The following is a 21,237-nucleotide window of genomic DNA, read 5'->3' on the forward strand; positions in this document are numbered from 1 at the left end:
TTTCTGTGTGAAGACCTGGGATCAAATTAGTGAGGTCAACAGCCTGTTAGCAGGACCTCATCTCATTTTGCTGAGTTGTTTTTCCTTTTCATTCAATAATTTTACTCCTCACCCTTCTACATGTCTGCGAGCCTAATCTTTCCTGGTCGTGTGACAAGAACCCAGTATTTTCCGTTTTTTTGAGACGGAGTCTCGCTCTGTTGACCAGGCTGGAGTGCAATGGCATGATATTGGCTCACTGCAACCTCTGCCTCCTGAAGAACCTGGTATTTTCTACGACAATATTTTATACATTTCTTTCTACAATGATTATATAATTATGGCTTTCCAGCAGGAAACAAAAAAAAAAGAATAAGTCACAAAAAAAAGAAATCAAAAGGGAATTATCAAATGTTTTAAACTAAATAAAAATGAAAACACAATATGTCAGAATTTGTGGGATAGCAGTACAAGCAGTACCTAGGAAAGAATTTACAGCACTAAATAAATATATTAGAAAAGAAGAATGATCTAAAATCAATGACCTCAGAGATCATACTAAAAACTTTAAAAGCCTGTAATTCTAGCACTTTAGGAGGCCAAAGCAGGTGGATCGCATGAGCCTGGGAGCTCAAGACCAGCCTGGGCAACACGGTAAAACTCTGTCTCTACAAAAAATACAAAAATTAGCCAGGCGTCGTGGTACATACCTATAATCCCACCTACTTGGGAGGCTGAGGTGGGAGAATTGCTTAAGCCAGGGAGGTTGAGGCTCCTATTTATTTGCAGGGTTTTATGGCTACAGCATATTCTTCACACATGACAGACACCTGTACATCTTCACCTGTATTGTATTTTCCCTGTATTTATTTGCCTAGTTCACTTTCTGGCAGTTTAAGATCCTCAGGAACTTCATCAGCTTTGTCGGCAGGGGAAGGCAACTATCTTGAATGCGTATCAGTTGATAATCATGTCTCTGAATATTTGGAACATCCATGTTTTGAACAGAAAGACAAATATCTTCTTCTTTTTTTATTTTTTCCCATGAAAACAGCAATTCCAACAAGGTGAACCTTGGCATGACCATGTTTTCCAGTTTTGGAAATTAACATCTTCACTATTTTGCATGGCTGTCCTTTGAACACCATGAAGCCACTTTTGCACAAGGTTGAGCACTGCGTAGGGTAAGTATTGGAAGCCCCAGCATCTCCAGTAGTTAAATCAATTTCGTACACCATTGTGAGCTGGGGAGATGGTAGTTTTTCCATGGGAACTTTCAGCAGGCAAAGAGCGCCTTTCACCCTGCGTACCCGCACGGGTCCCCTACAGCTGCAGAGCCAGCGGCAGCAGTGGCAGCTGGAGCAGTTGCCAATAAGGGAATATTATATAAAACTTTATGACAATAAATATGATAACTTAGATTAAGCAAGTTTCTTGAAAGACACAAACTATCAAAGCTTACTAAAAAAAATAGTAATAATAATAATAACATGAATAACTCTATATCTACGTTTAAAATTGAAACCTTGTTTAAAATTCTCCCACAAAAAACACCAGGTCCAGATGGCTTCATTAATGAATTCCAACACTGACAGTAAAAAAAAATCAGTTCTACACAACTCTTCCAAAAATATGAGGAGAAAAGACTTCCCAATTCATCCTATGAGACTTGATAATTCTATCAATGCAAAAGATTAAATGCAAAAAAAAAAAAAAAAAGAGACATTAAAGGAAATAATGTTAGGCATGATGGTGCATGCCTGTAATCTCAACTACTTGGAAGGCTGAAGCAGGAGAATCACTGAAGCCCAGGAGATTGAGACCAGCCTGAGCAACAAACTGGGATCCAGTCTCAAAAAAAATTTTTTTAATGAGAAAGAAAACAACGTCCCTCATGATGTAATTCACATTAACAAAGTTTAAAATATAATCATCTCAATAAGACACAGAAATAACACGTGACAGAATGAATTTTGACATCCATTCCTCAAAAAAGCTCTAAACAAGCTAGGAATAGAAGGGATCAAGCTCAATTTGATACAGAATTTACACAAAACCAACAGCTATCATTATAACTTAATGGCTAAAGACTAAATGTTTTCCCCTAAGATTAGAAAAAGACAGGGATGTTGCTTTCAACCACCTCTACTCAACATTATACTGGAGTAGCCAGTGAAATCAAGCAAGAAAAAAAAAAGACATCCAAACTAGAAAGGAAAAAAAACTTTTTATTCACAGACATGACTGACTATATGAAAAATCCAATGGAATCTATAAAAAAGCTGGTGCAGGGGTGGGCAGGTGTGGTGGCTCATGCCTGTTATCCCAGCACTTTAGGGGGCCAAGACAGGAAAATCACTTGAGCTCAGGAGTTCAGGACCAGCCAGCATAGGCAACATGGTGAGACCTCGTCTCTACTAAAAATAAAAATAAAAAAATAGCCGAGCATAGCAACACAGGCTGATAGTGCCAGCTACTCAGGAGGCTAAGGTGGGAAGATCACTCGAGCCTGGAGATCGAGACTGCAGTGAGCTATGATGACACCACTACACTCCAGCCTGGGCAATAGAGGGAGACCTTGTCTCAGAAAAAAAAAAAAAAAAAAAAAAAGGTTAATGGCACTAATATTTAAGTCTAGCCAGGTTGCAGCAGAGAAGATCAATGTGTAACTATCAACTGTATATCTATATACTGGCAACAAAGAACTGAAAATTGTAGAACACCATTTATAATAACATCCTCAAAAATATTGAGAGATACATCTTACCAAAGATGTAAAAGACCTGTACACTAATAACTATAAAATACTGCCAAGAGAAATTAAAGAACTTAATAAAAAGTTAAACACATACTTATCATCTGATTTAGTCATTCCATTCCTGGATATTTACTGAAGAGAAAAAAATGCATATGTCTATATAAACTTGAATGTTAATAGCCAAAAATTAAAAACAACCCATATATCCATCAACGAGTAAATAGATTTAAAAAATTGTGATATCCCATGGAATACTATTACCTTAGCAACAAAAAGGAATGTATTATCGACATATGCAACAACATGGATAAATCTCAAAATAATTATACCAAGTGGGAGAAGCCAAATATAAAAGGGTACATACTATGTGGTTCCATTTATATAAAATGGTAGAAAATGCAAACTAATCTACAGTGACAGAAAGCACTTAACTGGTTTCCCATATATGGGTGGGCTGAGAGGAGTGTGAAAGAGGGATCACAAAGAGATATGAGGAAACTTTGGGGATAATGGATATGTTCTTGACTGTGGTGGTGGTTTCATGGGTATATACATGTCAAAGTTTATCATGTTACACATTTTGCATATATGCAGTTTACTGTATTTCAATTATACCTACAAAATATCTTTTAAAAAGACAATGAAGTAGTATTACCTTTTCCTTTCAGGTCTAAAACAAACACTATATTCCCTTTCCTTTTTTTTTTTTTTAATTGGCAAGCAAAAACTGCATATATTTATGGTGTATAACATGATGTTTTCATATATGTCTGCAGTGTAGAATGGCAAAATCAAGCTACTTAATTTATGCGTTACCTCACAATACTTATTTTTTTGTAATGAGACTAATTAAAATATTTTCTTAGAAATTTTCAAGTACAGGCTGGGGGCAATGGCTCATGCCTGTAATCCCAGCACTTTGGGAAGCCAAGGCGGGTGGATCACCTGAGGTCAGGAGTTCAAGACCAGCCTGACCAACATGGAGAAACCCCTTCTCAACTAAAAATACAAAATTAGCCGGGTGTGGTGGCACATGCCTGTAATCCCAGCTACTCAAGAGGCTGAGGCAGGAGAATCCCTTGAACCCGGGAGGCAGAGGTTGCGGTGAGCCGAGATCACACCATTGCACTCCAGCCTGGCAACAAGAGCAAAATTCTGTCTCAAAAAAAAAAAAAAAGAAAGAAATTTTCGAGTATATAATATACTGTTACTTACTATAGTCATCATGATGTATAATAGATCCCTTGACCTTATTCCTCCTACGTAACTAAAAAATGTGTGTCCTACAACCATCTCTCCAATCCTCGCAGCCTTTAGTAACTACCACTTTGCTCTTTGTTTCTATGCATTCAACTTTTTCAGATTCCACATATAAGTGAGATTGTGGAGTACTTGTCCTTCTGTATTATCTTTCCTTTTGACATTGGATGGTATTACTTGTAAAACTTCCCACAACTAAACATTTTTTCCCATATTCTCTACATTATTACAAGTTTCGATGCTAGGCACAGCTGTTAAGCTTGCAGAAATACAAGCAATTCATCATCAAAAATATTCATCAGCAAAAATATTTTCACCAACCATCACAATGCAGTTAGACAGGACCTGACTCTGCTTTCTCCCCTTATAGGGGGATATACAATGACTACAGTCATCTCTTTCTTTGCATCATTAATGACCCAAAGACACTCTCTTTAAAAAAAAAAAAAAATTACCACTGTCACACTCTTCAGTCTTCCACACCACCTTTTTTGCTTTCCCATCTTCCAGTTTCTCTTGGTTACTAAAAATAACGTCTACACTTCTATTTAGTTTTACTTCATCTTCTCACATCTATCAAATATTTTTTAAAGATATGTTTAAGAATAAGAACAGTATTTTTTTTTTTTTTTTTTTAAATTGCTGCTCCTCGTGGAGCAGGGCTACCCTGCAGGCAGTGTGCCCAGAGTAGCAAGAACAGTATTTCTATAGCTTCTCAGCCTTCTGGCTAAGATCAAGTATAGTTATGTTTTTATCAGTTTAATATCTGGAATGTCTTCTATCCAAAGACATTTTTTTTTTTTTTTGAGATGGATTTTCACTTTTGTTGCCCAGGCTAGAGTGCAATGGCATGATCTCCGTTCACCACAACCTCCGCCTCCCGAGTTCAAACAATTCTCCTGCCTCAGCCTCCCGAGTAGCTAGGATTACAGGCATGCGCCACCATGCCTGACTAACTTTTTTTTGTATTTTTAGTAGAGACAGGTTTCTCCATGTTGGTCAGGCTGGTCTGGAACTCCTGACCTCAGGTGATCCACCCACCTCGGCCTCCCAAAATGCTGGGATTACAGGCATGAGCCATTGCGCCCGGCCCTAAATCAGTTTTTGAAGCTGGGAGATGGAACAGTATCTTGCTTGATCTACTCTACACATCGACCTGGTATTGCAGTACCTCCAGGAATGATACACCCCCCCCACCTCAAAGGATAAAAATTAAAATTAAAATCAAAAATAAGATTTCTATATATTTACCTCAAGTACTGGTCCAGCTCCAAGAATAATCTGTTCTACTCCACTGGCAAATCCTTTCTGACTGAGAGCAGTAAGGTGGTGAATAAGAAAGTTTGTGCTTTGAGTCTTCCCAGAACCACTCTCTCCCGAAATCACGATGCACTGATTCTTTTTGCGCTGAAGCATGGCATGATAAGCTACATCAGCCACAGCATAAATGTGGGGCTCAAGTTTTCCCAGTTGGTGGTTATCATACATTTTGACATATTTGGGGTTATAAATAGGAAGAAACTTGAATGGGTTAATAACTATTAGAATACTGCCAACATAGGTATAAATTTTTTCATGCTTAAAGCGATTTCGTAGGTTTTCTAAGAGAGTTTTCTCATTCAAATCAGGTAAACTACATAAATCATCAAAGTCTTTCTGTTGAGGCTGTGGAAGAAAACCCCGTTCCATCATCCTGCGACGTTCTTCTGTTACCCGTAGCCATGACTGCAGGCTACCATAATGGATTGATCCATCAAGGTTTTTCTCTCTCAGAAGAAAGCGGTAGTCCTCTCCACTTAAGCGATTTTCCAGAGCCATTCGGGGCCACAACATCATTCGCTGAACTGGACAATCTGTTGGATTGAGAATCCATTCTTCTCCACCAAATTCCTTTACCTCTGCTAGAACATAACATTTTGTTTTGTCAAGATGAAGTTTGTTTATAAGAGACTCAATCACCTCAGCAGCTGTGGAGTTTTTTCTGGCAGGAATCGGACAGTAGATTGTCCCTTCTGAAATAGTCCCAGGATATATCCGTAATGTATGTTCATTATCTTCAAAGCGTCGTCTTCCTCCATCATTTATATTCATATTGGATCCTGTCCCATCAGCATGGATAGTATATGTTCAAAGTCGTGCAAACCATTTTCTTGGTAAAATAACTGCAACATAAAAGATGCAAAATATTTAGAAGTAAATACTCATTGCTTTCTGATGCTCAAGAAAGAAAAGCTTAACAAGCATGTTGATTACATCTTCTAAAACACAAAATACTAACTCTTGTCTTAGCACAGCAACAGTTTCACTGAGACCACATAATATTAGGTTTCACTGTCCAAATCTAGGCACTTTCTAAAACAGTAACTTGCCAAAAAAACATATATTTCAATGTTTTATTATACAAAAATCCAAAGAGTACAAAGAAAAATTATTTTTCCCTTGCTGTCTCAAATGTTTGTAAGGAACTTGGGATTAGAACCAAGTTATTTCCTTATACTTAAGAAAGACTGGATTAAGACAGAATAATCATGCAAATCTAATTGCCCTGTACCCAAAATTTCTTAAGGATAAAGCAAAAACAAGAAAGAATCCCAACAATGGAGCAAAAATTTTGTAAAATTTGTTAAAAACAGTAAGAAGATAAACAGAGAAATTACATAAAACCAAGAAAATGATGAGAGAAACCAACTAAAGAGATAGACATATATTTTCAAGGAATTCTAGGCTCTGACTCACTCCCTCCCACAAGGTGGGAAGGAGAAGGGAGTTTGGCAAGAACGACAAAAGAATCCTGCCCCTGACTTGCTGGGCAAATTTAACACAATTATACAACTAGGCACCACTACAAATTTTATTCAGCTTCCCTTTGTCCTTCAATGCTACTATTATATCTTTTTACCTAACCTTATTTATTGCATTCCTTACAAGTATTCTGCATTTTCTTCCCATCTTCTCGAACCTCGTATACAGTATATCACACTTCTAGAAGAATGATTTCAACTTTTATACCTCACTGAGAAAATAGTGATTTCCTTCAAATGGCTTCCAACTCAAAATTTATTCCTATCTTTACCTCATCTATCTTATTCCATTCCTGTCTTCTACTGAGAAAATATGCCCCACACAATTTCCAGGGCTGATAAAACCTATTTCTTATCTTCATTAGTTAGTTATATGTCCCCCAAAAAACTACCCTCATGTGTCATCAATACTTCCCTTATTTATTTCATCCTTTAACATATAAGGATGATGTGCTATTAAAAAAATAAGAAGAAGAAATACTTTCAGTTACTTCCTTTTTTTTTTTTTTTTTTTTTTTTTGAGACAGGGTCTTGTTCTGTCACCCAGGCTAGAGTACAGCGGCGTGATCTTGGCTCACTGCACCCTCCATCTCCCGGGCTCAGGTGATCCTCTCACCTCAACCTGGCTGGGACTACAGGTGTGCGCCACCTTGCCTGGCTAATTTTTGTATTTTTAGTAGAGACGGGGTTTCACCATGTTGCCCAGGGTACTATCTATCCTCTCATACTACTACATATTTGTCAAAGTCTTCTAATCAAGAAACTATTTTTTCCCTTTTGCCTAGATGGTAAAGGTCTTTCAAACACAGAGATTAATACAGAATATTAAAAAAAAAAAAAAACCAGCCATATAGGCCAGGAGTGGTGGCTCATACCTGTAATCTCAGCACTTTGGGAGGCCAAGGCGGGCGGATCACCTGAGGTCAGGAGTTTGAGATCAGCCTGGCCAACATGGTGAAACCCTGTCTCTACTAAAAATACAAAATTAGCCAGGCATGGTGGCACATCCCTGTAATCCCAGCTACCCAGAGGCCTGAGACAGGAGAATCACTTGAACCCAGGAGGCTGAAGTTACAGTGAGCTGAGGTCGTACCCCTACACTCCAGCCTGGGTGACAGAATGAGACTGTCTCAAAAATAAAAAAAATTTAAAAAGAAATAAACTAGTGAGGAAAGAATAAACTATTCACTGTGGTACTGGTTCAATTGCTAATCTGAGTTGGAGTGAAGAAAATTAACAGTCCTATCTCATAGCATACTGAAAACAGATTCCATCTATGGATCTGTACCTATCAATCTGTTCTGGGCTCTACAGTCTGTTCCATAGGTCTATTTTTCCACCCTTGAACCTCACTACAGTCGTATAATAAATTTTGGGATCTAAAGGGCACATTACCTTAATGTGTTGTTCTTTACAAATTTTACCTTGGCTATTTACACTACCATAAAAATGTTTAAGTTTGCATGTTTACTATCATGAAAAAAAACTGTTTCAGATTTTAATACTGCATTGATTTTACAGATTAACATTGGACAGAACTGACATCTTATTGACTCTTCTCATTCATGAACACCATGCTGTTGGCTTTTAAAACTTACAACTATATTTTTCATTTCTAAAGTTTTTGTCATTTGCAAATCCACCTGATCTTTTTTCTGCCGATTTACATTTCAAAATTATTTATACTTAAGGGCTATTACTCCTTTTCTTTTTGAAAATCCTGAGTATGTAATTTAATATTTTTCAGACTAACACTGAAATGTCATCCAGACTGAACTGCTCTTCTGGTTGTTTATTTCATATCTTCCTTAGCATGAGATGACTTCATATATTTGAGAATTTAGCTTTACAAGTGCACTTTTGACGGAACTTCTTTTGTTTTTCATACAAACACTTACTGAAAACCTGTTTACTACTTTTTTAAGAGAACCACAGTATCATAAATACATTTTTTTAATTAAAAGTTTTGTTATTAAATGATCAATTGATATTCAAACTTCCAAATTTCCTCAGTCATCTCATAAATATTTTTCTTACAGATAGTCTAGACAGAGATTCTGCTCTGCAATAACAGTGAGGATATACTCTGAATTACCAGGTTCCTAGCTGTATAGCTATGTTTGCTTTCCTGAATCCCTAAGTATTTGGTTCATATAAGCTATGGCATCTGGCAGCAGTCAGCAGCAAATCTTCTTACGGCCAGGGAGGCTGTGACCTGTACCACTCCAGGAGATGTACTAAGTTAACGGGTCACCAACCTCTGGGCCATGGACTAGTGCCAGTCCGTGGCCTGTCAGGAATTGGGCCTCACAGCAGAAGATAAGCAGCAGGTGAGTGAGCATTACTGCCTGGGCTCTGCCTCCTGTCAGATCGTCAGCAGCATTAGATTGCCATAGAAGCATAAGCACTATTGTGAACCACACATGCAAGGGATCTAAACTGCATGCTCCTTATGAGAATCTAACTAACGCCTGAGGATCTAATACCTGATGATCTGAGGCAGAATAGTTTCATTCTGAAACCATTCCCTACTACCCCATCTGTGGAAAAATTGTCATCTATGAAACCAGTCCCTGGTGCCAAAAAGGTTAAAGACCACTGTACTAAGTAACTACAATCTAATCCCTAAAGTTGTATAATATGGCAGCCCTGGAAGTAAACTCAGAAACATCTTTTTTAACAGGAGTCCTATCTTGGTCCACTGTTTCCAACAATAAGCCCAACTCTAATTACACTTCCCCATTACTTCAAAGCAGCCAAAACCACACCTGCTCCTTCCTGAAACACAGAAGTGTTTACCTTTTTTGAGTCTTAGTTTTGTCAATTTGGTTTTATCTTTGTTATTTTATCAATTACTGCTTTGTGGTAATTACTTTGTTATTTTATCAATTACTGCTTTTTTGTTTGTTTACAAAAAGGAGGGTTTGTCTCAAAATACCACTCAGAAATCCATCTTGATCACAAGCCAGTCCTTGCTAAACAGCTTGGAAAATCTGTATTTGCAAATCCGAGACATGAGCTTTCATCAAAATCATCTGGGGAACTTTTTCAAAACATACATTACCAGCCAGGCACGGTGGCTCACACCTGTAATCCCAGCACTTTGGGAGGCCGAGGCAGGCAGATCACGAGGTCAGGAGATCAGGACCATCCTGGCTAACATGGTGAAACCCCATCTCTACTGAAAATACAAAAATTAGCCGGGCATGGTGGCGGGCGCCTGTAGTCCCAGCTACTCCGGAAGCTGAGGCAGGAGAATGGCATGAACCTGGGAGGCGGAGCTTGCAGTGAGCCAAGATCACGCCACTGCACTCCAGCCTGGGTGACAGAGAGAGACTCTGCCTCTAAATAAATAAATAAATAAATAAAATTTTTTTTAGAAATGTACATTACCAGGCTCAACAATAATTATGAGTTGAGGAAATGTAGCTAATTCTGTTATTGCTGGTCCAGAAAATAGTATTTGAAAATCACTGTATTCCCAAATATTTGGGAACTCACTTTCTACTCCCTTACCACTCTTCCCACATAGCAAGCTACTTGACAACGTTCTGGAAAAGTCACGAAATTCCACAGAGTTGGTAATCCAAAGGTCTTTCCTCATTCTTCATTTTAACACACCACACTACGGCATGACTAAAGCAGCCAATTTCTAGTTCTTGAAAGTGTACTCACATAGTTATTTTTCTTATAATCTTCCTGATAGTCTTGCTCTTTTTCTGACTCACTTCTACAGCTCCTCTTCCATTAACTCACTTTATTTTGTTGTTGTTTTGTTTTGTTTTTGTATTTGTTTTATAGAGCCAGGGTCTGTCTCTGTCATGCAGGCTGGAGTACAGTGGCACAATCATGGCTCACTGCAGCCTCAACCTTCTGGACTCAAGTAATCCTCCTGCCTCAGTCTCCCAAGTAGCTGGGACTGTAAGTGCATGCCACCAATGGCAGCAGCGGCCCATCTACAGCAGGCACTGCCGTGACACCAGCTGCAGTGGGGGAGGTGCAGCCAGGACTGCGTGCTCCATGGAGGTAGCAGAAGCCAGGGACAGGTGGGAACCCCGCCACCTTCTGAGTTGACAGGGCAGGAGTTTCGCACTCCCTAGGTGCAGCTGCGGCCACCCGCCCAGGTGGGCTGCAGACCCGGGCATCACTGTGCTCTTGGGGGATGGGAGCAGGCAGGAGCCCCACCCTCTCAGGCACAGCTGCAGCCGCCCAAGCTGCAGCTGCAGATCCAGGCATCTCTGCACTCTCAGAGGCCCAGGAAGGCCCCCCGCCCAGTCCCTGCAGGCTCAGAGGTGTTTGCTCCCACTGCCTGGCCTCTCCTCACTCCCAGCACCCACTCCAATCTCAGAGCAAGGTTGGGTCCGAGCCTGGGCACTGTCACAGCCTGGCCAAGTGCACACACACTCCAGATAGCACTGATACACCAGCCCCCTGCCACCTCGGCCCGCTCTAAACTTTGGGTGCCTACAAACACTAGAGGGAGGCCGAGGGGGTACTGAGGGCAGCTCAGTACCTGTAGGCACCCCCTGTCACAAACAGCCTGGGCACCATGAACGGCAGCAGGAGGCAGGCAGGCTCCTGGGCAAAAGGAGGCAGGTCCCTGGTGAAGCCCCACCTTCAAGCCAGGGAAGGCCTGAAGCCTGGGGACCAGGCTTTCCACTGGCACCCGATGACCAGAGTGGGAACTTGTGGTGCTTTCTCCAGGCCCACCCAGGGTTGTCAATGAACCAATCAGTACACACACCCTCCCTGCTGAGACCTATAAAAGCCTGAACTCAGCCAGACTTGGGGAGACAACCACCTGCCAGTTGCAGAGAAAAGGTGCCCACCCCAGGGTCTCCTCTCTGCCAGCAATTGAGAAGATGATGGGACAACCAGCTGCAGGGAGAAGCTACCCACCCCAGGGTATCCTCTGCTGAGAGCTGAAGAGATATCCAACTACCAGCTACAGAGAGGAGCTACCCACTCCACGGTCTCCACTCTGCTGAGAGCTGAACACTCATCAGGACACCCTGGCTGCAGAGAGGAGCTACCCACTGCAAGTCTCCTCTGAGCTGTTCTATCACTCAATAAAGCTCCTCTTCAACTTGCTCATCTTCCACTTGTCCGTGTACCTCACTCTTCCTGGGTGCAGAACAAGAACTCAGGACCTGCCAAATGGCAGGACTAAGAGAGCTATAACACAAACAGGGCTGAAATACGCCCCTTGTTCGTCGCATTGTAGGCAACAGAAGGAGAGAAGAGAGAAGGAGAAAAGAGCTGAGGCCCTTCATGGAGCCCAGACCTGGGGGCTCCCCAAGCCAGGGCTCTGACACCCTCTTTGGGGCTCTGCAGTTCCGGGCGTCTTCAAGCTTCCGAGCACCACTGCAATCCCCAGTGCCAGCCATGGAAGCTGCTTGCGGCATGCCTGATCCAGCCACAGCCTTGCAAGGAAGCCAGCGCCTATGCCGGCACCCGGAGCTGCCTGCCCCACTGCAGCCAGCATGCTCGGTTGTGTAGAGTAGCCAAACCCCTCACTCACTCACACACCCTCCTTTGGTAGGTGTGGGATCCAGGCTGGTAGTACAAGCCAAACACAGCCTGCCATTCAGAGTGAGCAGAATAAGCCCAGCAGGCCCAAGAAAAACTCAGGCAGAGGCGCCAGTGGTCACAGACGTTTCCAGCCAGAAAAGTATCACCCCAAGAAGTATCACCCCGTAGCAAGATGGAATGCTGCCCAGGCTGGTCCACAAAGCCAAAAACTTTTACTATATGCTCCTTTACAGGAAAATTTTGCTGATGGTTGTTCTAGGGTACCCACTAAAAAAGATTTTTTTAGGCTGGGCCTGGTGGCTCACGCCTGTAATCCCAGCACTTTGGGAGGCTGAGGCAGGTGGATCACTTAAGGTCAGGAGTTCGAGACCAGCCTGGCCAACATGGTGAAACCCTGTCACTACTAAAAGTACAAAAAAAAATTAGTCAGGCAGGGTGGTGCGTGCCTGTAACCCCAGCTGCTCAGGAGGCTGAGGCAGGAGAATTGCTTGAACTCAGGAGGTGCAGGTTGCAGTAAGCCAAGATCACACCACTGCACTCTAGCCTGGGCAACTGAGCAAGACTCTGTCTCAAAAAAAAAAAAAAAAGATTTTTTAAGTGTAACTTTCCATGTGGCACATATACACTACGGAATACTATGCAGCCATAAAAAAGAATGAGATAATGTCCTTTACAGCAATATGGATAGAGCTGGAGGCCATTATCCTAAGTAAACTAATCCAAGAACAGAAAACCAAACACCGCACTTATAAATGGGAGCTAAAAACTGAGTAGACATGAACACAAAGAAGGGAGCAACAGACACAAGAGCCTACTTGAGGGTGAAGGGTGGAAGGAAGGCGAGGATCAAAAAACTACCTATCAGGTACTGTGCTTATTACCTGGGTAACAAAATAATCTGCACACCAAACCCCTGCAACACACAATTTATCTAAAGAACCAACCTGTACATGTACTCCTGAAACTAAAAGTTAAAAATAATTATGTAGAACTTTCCAACTAGTAGAGTGAAAAAAACAGAATAACGAGTTCAAAAGAAAGCAAGAAGGGAGAAGGGAAAAAAAGTCAGAATAGGTAGATCAAATAGAAAACAAATAGTAAACTTTTAAAGCTAAATACAACAGTAATTATATTATATTACATGTAAATGCTCCAGTTAAAAGACAAAGATGGTCAGATCAAATTTTTAAAATTCAACTATCTGCTGTTTTCAGTAGACACACATCTATAACATAAGGATACAGAATCAGAAAGTATTTTTTTTTAAAGGAGAAGAAATATCATGCAAACACTAGCCAAAAGAAAGCTGGTATAATCAAAATAACATCAAGCAAAACAGGAAAAGAAAATTGAATTAAACATCTCTTAAGGGTTTTTTTTAGCCCTTCCATACTATTATTTTAGGCTTAGGCCTGAGACAAAGGTCTCTGGATATCACTGGTGTTCTTGAAAAGAAGTACAAAACAGAAAAAGATTACAAGAAGTAAAGGAGGAAGCCACAGAGTGGCAACTAAGTAGCTAGCAGATGTTGATCAAATCTGCTACAAAGAAAGCAGGAGTAGGGCCGGGCGCAGTGGCTCACACCTGTAATCCCAGCACGTTGGGGGGCCGAGGCGGGTGAATCACAAAGTCAGGAGTTCGAGACCAGCCTGGCCAAGATGGTGAAACCCCGCCTCTATTAAAAATACAAAAATTAGCCAGTCATGGTGGTGCGCGCCTGTAGTCCCAGCTGCTCGGGAGGCTGAAGCAGAAGAATCACTTGAACCCAGGCGGCGGACGTTGAAGTGAGTAGAGATCGTGCCACTGCACTCCAGCCTGGAGACACAGCAAGACTCTGTCTCAAAAAAAAAGCAGGAGTATTGTGAGTGAAATGTTTATTAGTTAGAGGGCTTGGGAACACAACTGTGTAATTATAAATAAGTACAAGCAAGGAAGCAGAAACTAAAAACTGAAGAAAAAGAAAGTCTAACTGGTAAGCCAAAGTTCCTTGGTAAGCAAGACTAAATGAGATTAAGGTCAAAGGTGGACAGATGTCTCTCAGAAAGGAAAAAAAAAGGACACTTTTACTGAAAGAATTAAAAAAAAAAAAAAGATGGGCAGAGAAACAGAATTTGAGATAAGATGTGACAAGACTGCATATCAGCTAATCATTACCAGAAAGAATATAAAAGCCCAAGTTTTACCTATAACAGATCAATGTCAAGTAAAAGCAAAAGTGGGTGCTGAAAGAAAACACATTTTGTACCATTTCAGTTGAAGAAAATGTAATGGAAGAAATAAATTATCAGGCTGGGCACAGTGGTGCATGCCCATAGTCACAGCTATTTGAAAGGCTGAGGTGGGAGGATTGCTTGAGCACAGGAGTTCAAGACCAGCCCGGGCAATATACCAAGACCCCATCTCTAAATAAATAAAATGTTAATAGTTGGCAGGCCACATGTAGCATGAAAACCTCTCACCTTACACAAAAATCAACTCAAAATGGATCAAGGACTTAAATCTAAGACCTGAATAAAAATTCTACAAGATAATGTCATAAAAATCCTCCCAGGCTTTGGCTTAGGCAAAGACTTTATGACCAAGAACCCAAAAGCAAATGCAACAAAAACAAAGATGAATAGATGGGACTTAATTAAACTAAAGAACCTCTGCACAGAAAAAGAAAAAATCAGCAAAGAGACAACCCACAGAGTGGAAGAAAATCTTAACAATGTATATATCCAATAAAGGACTAATATCCAGAATCTACAAGGAACTCAAACAAATTAGCAAGAAAAAAACAAACAATCCCATCAAAAAGTAGGCTAAGGACATGAATTGACAATTCTCAAAAGATACACAAAAGGTCAACAAACATGAAAAAATGCTTAACAGCATTAATGATGAGGAAAATGCAAAACAAAATAACAATGTGATACCACCTTACTCCTGCAAGAATGGCCATAAAAAAAAATTAAAAAAAAAATAGATGTTCGTAGGGATGTGGTGAAAAGAGAACATACTTTTACACTGCTAGTGGGAATGTAAAATACATTCACTATATGTAAAATACAACCACTATAAAAAAACAGAATGGAGATTCCTTAAAGAACTAAAAGTAGGCCAGGTGTGGTGGCTCACGCCTATAATCCCAGCACTTTGGGAGGCCAAGGCAGGTGGATCACCTGAGGTCAGGAGTTCGAGACCAGCCTGACCAACATGGCGAAATCCCATCCCTACTAAAAACATAAAAATTAGCTAGGCATGGTGGCACACGACTGTAGCCCCAACTACTCAGGAGGCTGAGGCACAACAATCACTTGAACCCGGGAGGCAAAGGTTGTAGTGAGCCCAAATCATGCCACTGCACTCCAGCCTGCACAACACAGTATCACCCAGTTGCCACTACTGAGTATCTACCCAGAGAAAAAGAAGTCATTTATACAAAAAAAGATACTCCCACAGGCATGTTTATAGCAGCACAATTCACAACTGCAAAAATATAGAACCAGCCCAAATGCCCATCAACCAATGAGTGGATAAAGAAATTGTGGTCAATATACACCATGGAATACTACTCAGCCATAAAAAGAACAAAATAACGGCATTCACAGTGACCTGGATGGAACTGGAGACCATTATTCTAAGTGAAGTAACTCAGGAATGGAAAACCAAACATCTTATGTTCTCACTCATAAGCAGGAGCTAAGCTATGAGGATTCAAAGGCATAAGAATGACACAATGAACTTTGGGGACTTGGGGGAAAAGGTGGGAGGTGGGTGAGGGATACCAAATTGGGTATAGTGTATACTGTTCAGGAGATGGGTGCACCAAAATCTCAGAAATCACCACTAAAGAACTTACTCAGCCGGGCGCAGTGGCTCACGCCTGTTAATCCCAATACTTTGGGAGGCCAAGGCGGGCAGATCACCTGAGGGTCAGGAGTTCAAGACCAGTCTGGCCAACATGGCAAAACCCCGTATCTACTAAAAATACAAAAATGGCCAGGCACAGTGGCTCACACCTGTAATCCCAGCACTTTGGGAGGCCGAGGCGGGCGGATCATCTGAGGTCAGGAGTTCAAGACCAGCCTGGCCAACATGGCAAAACCCTGCCTTTACTAAAAGTACAAAAATTAGCCAGGCGTGGTGGGTGCCTGTAATCCCAGCTACTCAGGAGGCTGAGGCAGGAGAATCGCTTGAACCTGGGAGGCAGAGGTTGCAGCGAGCCGAGATTGCACCACTGTACTCCAGCCTGGGTGACAAGAGCAAGACTCTGTCTCAGGAAAAAAAAAAAAATAGCCAGGTGTGGTGGCACATGCCTGTAATCTCAGCTATTTGGGAGGCTGAGGCAGAATTGCTTGAACCCAGGAGGCAGAGGTTGCAGTGAGCGGAGATCACACCACTGAACTCCAGCCTTGATGACAGAGTGAGACTGCATCTCAAAAATAAAAATTAAAAATTAAAAATAACTTACTCATGCAATCAAGCATCACTTCTTCCCCAAAAAAACAATGAAAAAATAAAACATAACATGAATTATTGTATGACACACTAGTATATGTGTATCAGCTTAGCCTGACCAGTGAGTACTCTGTACCTTCTTCAAAATTACTGTTTTCCTTTGAAAAACTATTTCTCCTCCTTGTCATTCCATCCCTGTCATCAAACATAGTTGGAGTGAACTGACCTCATTCCCCAGATAAGGGAGAAGAGAGACATTTGCTGTAACCCAGGCCCAGTCAATCAATTTATTTCATTACTCTTAGCCACAGTGGCTGATTACTGAGATTCTGTACTGGAATTTTTGCTGCAACTATCAGGAAAGAAGCTTTCTTCCCACACCAGGGCTGCAAAGCTAGAAAGATCTAAACGTACAGCTGCTGGCAGCCATATTCCCTGAATGCATAAAAGAAGCCTCTGCAATAAAAGAAAATGAAACTAACATACACAGCAAAATCTTATCAACATATTTGGGCCACTTAATCCAGCTGTGCCTCAAATAAGCTAGACCACTGAACTTCCTTGTTAAGTGTGCCAATCAATTCCCTTTTATTCCCTGAGCCACTCTGAGGTAGGTTTCTGTTCTCTACAATCAAAAGAACCCATTATAATGGGTAGTATTTCAGTGCAATACCCTTTGAGGATACAAGTCACCCTTGTTATCCAAATTCCTGATTTCCAAAAATCTCACAACCTAAACTCAAGAACCAAATACATCTGAGTAAACTTCTGGAATTTTCTTCATTACCTTGTTATTTGCTATCCAAACTTGAGGAAATAGATTCAAATAAGGCAGTACCTCCGACATTCAAATTCACTATCCAAACTGAAGAATTAAGCAAACATGAATAGTAGGAGATATCTGTAAAGTCGACCATGCAGAAATATGGAAAAGAATTTATAACGTAAAATTTTAAAATCTAGAAAATTGCACATAAAGGTATACATATATTTTAAAATGGGTTAAAACACTGGGCTTTTGGGAAATCTTCACATTTTCCATCTATAGTTATAATCAAAAATAAGTTTGATATACATTACCTAATTTGAGTTGAACAGCAATTCTTAGACAAAAATAAACTATTACCTTTCAAATCAGAAAATTAAGACCTAAAGAGCAAAAACAATCTATGAAAATATATGATAAAGATGACACTTCAAGTCAGCAGAGAAAAAATGATTACTAAATAAATGATGTGGGGATAGCTGACCATAAGAATAAAACAATACACGTAAAGTACTAAGCACATTACTGGCATTTATATAGCAATCAGACAATACTGTATCTTTTATATAGAAAATTATTTAATATTCTTTTTATTCTCTATCTCAATGTACACTTCAAAAGTATATGCTAACAGTATATGCTAACGTGGTAAGAAAGTTGCTGTGGTTTAGCAGGGTGTGGTTCAGAATATGCCAGCTTATGATGTTATTCACTGGACTGAGTTAGAAGGGACTAATTATAGAGGAAAAGTCTGGTGAAGAAAGAAAACAGGGAATAAAGAGTTTCCTTTAAACTAGAAGTTCAGTTAAAGAAATAAAACAGTACCTAAGGATTTTTAATGCAGTGTTCTGTGCAGTGTTCTGCAGTGTGTTAATAAAATTTACTTTTCAAAATATATACATTAATGTTGTTTTTGCTTTTTTATCAAATCCCCAAGGTTATTTTCTTTTAAAAAAAAAAAAAAAGTGGCCTTTCTCTTTATGTGTGCTTTATCATAGGGCTCTACTGATAAATGTAAGAAAGATCATACATTCTTGACCAGGCATGGTGGCTCATGCCTGTAATCCCAGCACTTTGGTAAGCCAAGGCAGGTGGATCGCTTGAGGTCAGGAGTTTGAGACCAGCCTGGCCAACATGGTGAAACCCCATCTCTATTAAAAAAAAAAAAAAAAAATACAGGCCGGGCGTGGTGGCTCACGCCTGTAATCCCAACACTTTGGGAGGCCAAGGCAGACGGCTCACAAGGTCAGGAGTTCGAGACCAGGCTGGACAACATGGTGAAATCCTATTTTAGTCTCTACTAAAAATACAAAAAAAAAAATTAGCCGGGTGTGGTGGCATGCGCCTGTAATCCCAACTACTCAGGAGGCTGAGGCAGGAGAATCACTTGAACCTGGGAGGCAGAGGTTGCAGTGAGCCAAGATCATGCCACTGCACTCCAGCCTAGGTGACAGAGTGAGACTTCATCTCAAAAAATAAATAAAAAATAAATAAATAAATAAATTAGCTGGGCATGGTAGCATGCACCTATAGTCACAGCTACTGAGGGATGAGAATCACCCAAACCTGGAAGGCAGAGGTTGCAGTGAGCCAAGACTGAGCCACTACACTCCACCCTGGGTGACAGAGTGAGATTCTGTCAAAAAAAAAAAAAAAAAAAAAGGAAAGGGAAGGAAAGGAAAGGAAAAGGGAAAGAAAAGAAAGGAAAAGAAAAAAGATTATACATTGTCATCCAGTAGCAAGAAAAGTAGAACTGAATCAAGCAAATGTATTATAAATTTAAAAAGTAAAAAAGAAAAAAAATTGAACTTTAATGTTGAAAAAATAACTCAAACCAAAGGCCTCATAGTACATACAGAAAACACTGTAATATCAAAGGCAAGATCTATTTGAGAAAACATTACTGATTTGTGTACAGCTATAAATATCATGGGGGAGAGCTATTAAACATTTTGAATTTATTTTAGATAAATAACCATGGGGAAAGTTGTGTTCATGACCTAATATTCAAGTTTCTTCATTCTTTAGTGCTTACAATTAGAATGTTCCACAAATAAATATAGTCACTACCATACAAATGTTTAATCACATATATAAACATATATGTAACTTAGATATGTAAACTTTGCAAACTATGTATTTAGAAGTAAATTTTCTTTTTAAAAGCCCCCAAATACTCGTTTTACAAACTCGTTTCCTCCTCTTCCTAGGCACACAACTCGACTTTTATTTCCCAGTCTTCCCTGGGGTTACATGTGGACATATGATCAAGTCCTAGGCAAATGGTATGTGGGGCAGAGATTATGCACATTCTCTCCAGGCTGAGCCAAAATACCTCTAAAAGGATCTGTCTTTCCTAGTCTGCTATAAGAATGGAGACAACCTGGGGAAAAGCTCTTAAGGCCCTCAGGGACACAGAGCCACTAGAGGGAAAGAGTCTGGGTCCCAAAGGACCACACAGAGAAGAGTGTCTACCATCACCCCACCTCCAACCACCTAAATTGGACTGTGACGTAAATGAGAAATACACTTTACTTGTATAGAGCTGCTGATATTTGGAGGTTGTTTGGGACTACCGTGACTAATGCACTACTATAAACATTTTCTAAACCCTCTCCAATAAGGAATCCTGTCAGGAAATTCCTCTTATATTCAATCCATCAATAAGCACTATAGGTCTGCCTTTAAAATACATCCTGAACCTATTTTCTTATCATTCCCATCTCCACCACCTACTTCAAGCTCTATCGTTCTCTCACCTGAATTAGTGAAAAAGCATGGTATCCTTTCTTCTATCATTGCTCTACTATAGTCTGTTTTTCCACACAGCAGGGAGAGTCACCCTTTTTAAAGGAAAATCACACCATGCCACTCTACTTCAATGGCTCTCCTTAACACAAATAAAACTGAAAGCTCTTACTGTGGTCTAAAAGGGCCTACGTTATTTCATCCCCTCAAATTTCATCTTTCTCTCACTCCACTGAAGCCTCAGTGGTCTTTTTTTTCTGTTTTTAAGTTTATTCCTAATTCAGAATCTTTACATTTCCTTCCTGGTCCCTCTTTCATATCACTGAGGTATCGGTTCAAATTTCAAATCCTCAGCGAAGGTTTTCCTTAGTATACTATCTAAAATAATCCTCTATCCCCCATCTTCCATCACTCTATTTCCCTTATCCTGATTTATTTTTATCAGAGAATTTGATGTATTATCTAAAATTATATTTTTATTTGGATTTTTTTTGCTTTATTGTCTTACTTCTCTATTAAAAGGTAAGTGGCTTCGTCCTTCCCATCATGGGTATCCATAGCTCAAAAATTTATTTGTTGAAGAAATAAATTCACATACACATTAATCTATTTTAGCTATCATCTTTCTTGCTTAGTCATTTTACTAAAATTCACTACATAGCTTTTTCCCCTTTTTCCTTTCTCATCTATTTTCATGCATAATGTATATACACTGCTTTATTTGACTTCCTTTAAGAGCTCTTTTCAACATTAATTTGACAATGCCTACCTTTAAAAAATGAGCAAGTATCAAAGTCCTTTCCTAAGGAAGTAATCAATCAATGATGCTGATTCAATAAGCATGCCTACCAATAAGGATGGAAGAAGAGTGGCCATTTCATGCAGCCATCTTTAACCTCAAGAATACTGCTAAGTCATAGAGTTTCCATAACCCTAGTAAGGGAGCAAGA

At 40.1% G+C, this 21,237-nt stretch overlaps 1 protein-coding gene and 1 non-coding gene across 6 annotated transcripts in view; one reads left to right on the plus strand and one right to left on the minus strand.

Annotated features, from left to right (window-relative positions):
- Window positions 1-21,237, minus strand: part of MYO9A (myosin IXA) — a 304,154-nt gene that overhangs the window by 225,452 nt on the left and 57,465 nt on the right. For all 5 annotated transcript variants that reach the window (XM_030814687.1, XM_030814685.1, XM_030814686.1 and 2 more), the window contains exon 2: window positions 5,249-6,159. In XM_030814687.1, the coding sequence (XP_030670547.1) occupies window positions 5,249-6,088 (840 nt within the window). In that variant the 5' untranslated portion in view covers window positions 6,089-6,159. The remainder of the gene's footprint in view (window positions 1-5,248; window positions 6,160-21,237) is intronic.
- On the plus strand, window positions 4,705-4,892 carry LOC115835730. The gene has a single exon (XR_004030755.1). It is a non-coding gene; the product is annotated as a U2 spliceosomal RNA (small nuclear RNA).

Source organism: Nomascus leucogenys, chromosome 6 (assembly GCF_006542625.1).
Source record: "Nomascus leucogenys isolate Asia chromosome 6, Asia_NLE_v1, whole genome shotgun sequence".
NCBI lineage: Eukaryota > Metazoa > Chordata > Mammalia > Primates > Hylobatidae > Nomascus > Nomascus leucogenys.